Here is a 3,949-nt window from a genome sequence, read left to right on the forward strand (position 1 = left end):
CCATCACTACCTGCTGAACACTGTTTTAATGGAAGATTTGCCAACTATACCAACGGTTTGGGCTGAATGAACTGCAGATGTTTTATAATTAGAAAATGAGTCTTAAAATGTCTGAGAAATATCAATAGTGTTTCATCATCAACAGTGCCTTGCAAACACTGTAATAAACAGTATTACTGTATCCATATGATTGAGTTATACTCAGAAAACTTACATTTATATTTATGTTTTTTCTCATCAAAATAGTCTTTGCTGTAGGTGAATCTAATGGAGACGTTTTCTGATTTCTCTTGCCCATCATGTGCCGTCACGAACACAAAGTAATCGTCATCCGCATCTCTGCTGTAGCTGCTGATATCAAGGTACGTCTGAGGGGTGTCAACTGTTTGGGAAGCACTAGAGATAAATGGGACAGAAAGATTAAGCAATATCACATTTTCTCAAATTGTATTTTTTTTCTTGGTCAGCTGCTTTTGACACACACATACCTTTCATAAGGTTCAACCTTTACGCCAAATTTCAGCTGTTCAGTTGGGTTACTGTAGTTCCAGAAGAGGACATTCACAAAATTGTGACAAACAACACTGACGTTTGTTGGAGAAGGAACTGTAGAAAAAAAAAAAGTTAGATTCAGATTCAGTTTAATAGACTATTTAATCTATTATATAAACTCAAAGCTCATGAGAACAGCAAATCCTTCCAGTAACGGCTACTGAAATGCTGAGTTGTTTTTAAAAGATGTCAGAGATGTCACAATCTTGGACTAGATTTTGAGGTTTGCTCAAACACAGTCACTGAATTTTGGACACACATGACTGAATCTTATTATCTAAATATTAGGGTTGCCCCCTAATCGTCGACTAACCGTTAGTCGATCAGAAGCGGCTTAGTCGAACAAAATTTAATTAGTCGCTTAATTGCAGAAAAAAATCCACAGGAAGTGGCTAAGTCTCATAGTTTGTGATGGACAGATCATTAACAGCTAGTCTATGTGGTAATTACAGTACATCGGTCAGAACATCCAAATGTTCGATTCGATCATCGACCTCAAATGTGGCTTATCATCTGAAACATGTAAGTAGCAGCAACATTACTGCTCGTTGTAACATTAATCTAGAAAAATGTGCACTATTGAAGTGTTTGTGCGCAGTGTGGAAGTATGCTTACTGCATGACAGTTAACTTGGAGGTGGCGATGCGATCATTTGCATTTAACTTAAAATACACTGGCATTTTTGCTCATACAGATAAGAGTAATACATCTTTCGAATCTGTAAAAGGTATACTGAGGTATACTCATTTGTGTGCACTCACAATAACAACAAAACTCTGTGCTTTTGTAAAATAATGAAAGCAAGGAGGGTGCGCTTTCTGCCGTCTCGGTGTCTGTGAATTTGAGCCCGTCAAAAAAAAAAAAAAATTTACCCGAAACACTGTGTTTGCCTCACAGACATGAAACATATAGAAAATGAAGCTAACCAATTTGTGAGTCACAGTACTTGCACACTATCAGTACTTGCTAAATATTGAAGTTTATTATCACAAGCACAAGCAACGTTTCGGTCCACTGTCGATCACATTTTTTTATTTTTTCTACAGTGTTGGACTATTCTTCCTACGCACCTATCAATGTTCAGGTGTGCTGAGTTTGTGGTGATTGAGTCACAGTACTTAAAAAAAAGGCCTTAGATGAATACATGTGTTTTTTGAATGGCCAACCATCATAACAACCTGCAATTTCAGGTCATTCTGAACTGAGGAAGTGGCTGATAGCATGTGCCATCACAGGAAATGCAGGTCTTATTTAATATGAAGACTTTAAAAAATCAGACCCGTGGTGTATTCATGGAAGTCCCTGTAGCATTTTATATATTGGTATATACATTGCTATTTTGGTGCCTATAAAATCAAAACAAAAGCTTGCACACCACTGGAAAATCTCTCAAACTGGGTGCTCAACAAATAAATACTGAAAATGAAACCAGAAAAAAGTCAGCACACCTAGGCTCCAACAATACAAAAATGTAATAACAGAGTATCACACAGGTGTCTGTCTGCTATTAATTTTTTTTATTTTTGGAGCCTAGTTGAGATGATTTTTTTCTGTTTTCATTTTATTTGGCACACATAAAATGCTTTATTATTATTATTAGGAGCCAATCACTGAAGGTGCTTAGACACCTATTGTATCCGTTTTCTTCTTCTTCTTCTTCCACTCTGGAAGTTTATGGCAGCCCATAGAAACGCTTGCGGGAAAGTTATGAAATTTGGCGCACAAATAGAGAACAGTCTCAATATTAACCATAGCAATTTTTTTTCCTTTATATAATTACGATGTATAATAAAGTAAAATAGCCTAAATTATGTCAGCCATTTCTCTCATTTTAAAGATATTATCAATAATTATTTTTTTATTCTTTTATTTTCTTAACTTTTTAATTTTTCTTAAAATTTGTTAAAGAATTCATAATGATTTTTTTTTCATAACGAATATAGGCTACCAACATAATGAATATCTATTGTTTAAAACTAATTTTGCATAAAAAAATAATTAAAAAATCCCAAATATGACATGAAATTAAATTATTCTATATACACAATTTAATTTTATATAGTAGTTTTGTGTCAAATGGATAAGGAAATTACAATGGCTTGAATTTCTCTGCAGTTCTTCGTCATCTGTCTGACAGCGCCATAACATTTGCTGTAGACTAATATAGGCCTAATGAAAATTTAAATACACAAATAGCAATTTATATGACTTTTGTTTCTGAATAAATTGATCAGTAATGTTTTATTTCGTTCTGATCGGTAACTCGGAAACTCTAACGAAAAAAAAAATAGCCTACCGTTTTAATCAGAACCAATTAATTTTTAATCCCTTTCAGACATATATTGGATAATGAATATATTAGCCTATTGCTTGACTAAACGTTTAAAAATAATTGGACATAATTTGTCCAGTCATGACGCGCCAGTCGTTAAGTGTGTTGTGTAGTGGTCATTAGGTTTGTGCTCCTCTCTGACTGTCAAAGACTAGAATCTGCGCCAGTCGATGGAAACAGTTTTGAAGTGTGTTGAGGTAAGTCTTAAGGCTTGTTCACACCGGGACAAATATCGCGCGCGATCATCGCCGACGTTTAACACCTCGTGACTAAACAAAGGGCGCCAATGTAAGCGACACGCATAACGCGAGGCGTAAAAGCTCGGGCTCGTTTTTTTGGTTTGACGAGCCGCGTTAAAAACTGGCCGACCAATGAGATTGGCGCTTTTATTCACGTGCCTGGAGCTGCTGAAGTTACAGTAAAACACAACTTGGTGGCGCTCAAGCACAAAACAGTCTTGCCGAGCACACTTGATACCTAATGACGAAGAGGAAGTAAGTAGACCAATTAGATGCATCGTGGCAAGATGAATGAAGAGCTGGTGGTCTCATTGGTGTCTGAACACAAAGGGCTTTATGACAAGCGCGACAGCGACTACAAAAATCTCGATAAGAGGGAGTTGCTATGGAGAGGAATTGCCGATCAAACAGGATTCTATGTGTACCGGGTAGTGTTGTCAAAAGACCCGGTATTTCGGTACCAAGTCGGTACTAAAAAAATGAAAACGTTACAGTACCAGGTTTTCTTAAGTACTGGTGGTACCGAGTACCCGGTCAACCCGGTTCTTGATGCGCTAAACGAAAGCTATCCTCTTCCAGTGTTGCCAAGTCCGCGGTTTTCCCGCGGAATTGGGCTGCTTTAACACTGTTGCCGCGGGTTGTTTTTTTATGTCCGCGGGTTGAAAAACGACCCCACTAACGTGATATTTAGCCCCTGGAATGCGAATTTTACCAGGGGAACCCCGCCAAAACACGCGTATTTTATCCTCGGAACGCGATTTTTAACGGGAGACCCCCTCGAAACGCGATTGGGCGGGTTTTGTTGTGAAAACCTGGCAACCTCTTC

General features: G+C 37.5%; 1 protein-coding gene across 1 annotated transcript in view; it reads right to left on the reverse strand.

Moving 5' to 3' along the window:
- Nucleotides 1-3,949, reverse strand: part of ifngr1lb1 (interferon gamma receptor 1-like b1) — a 26,635-nt gene that overhangs the window by 11,842 nt on the left and 10,844 nt on the right. The window contains exons 2-3 of the mRNA NM_001360904.1: nucleotides 489-606; nucleotides 215-396 (exon numbers count right to left, since the gene is read on the reverse strand). Coding sequence (NP_001347833.1) covers nucleotides 215-396; nucleotides 489-606 — 300 coding nt within the window. The remainder of the gene's footprint in view (nucleotides 1-214; nucleotides 397-488; nucleotides 607-3,949) is intronic.

This window comes from Sinocyclocheilus anshuiensis, unplaced genomic scaffold (genome assembly GCF_001515605.1).
Source record: "Sinocyclocheilus anshuiensis isolate Anshui unplaced genomic scaffold, SAMN03320099.WGS_v1.1 scaffold1540, whole genome shotgun sequence".
Classification (NCBI taxonomy): Eukaryota; Metazoa; Chordata; class Actinopteri; order Cypriniformes; family Cyprinidae; genus Sinocyclocheilus; species Sinocyclocheilus anshuiensis.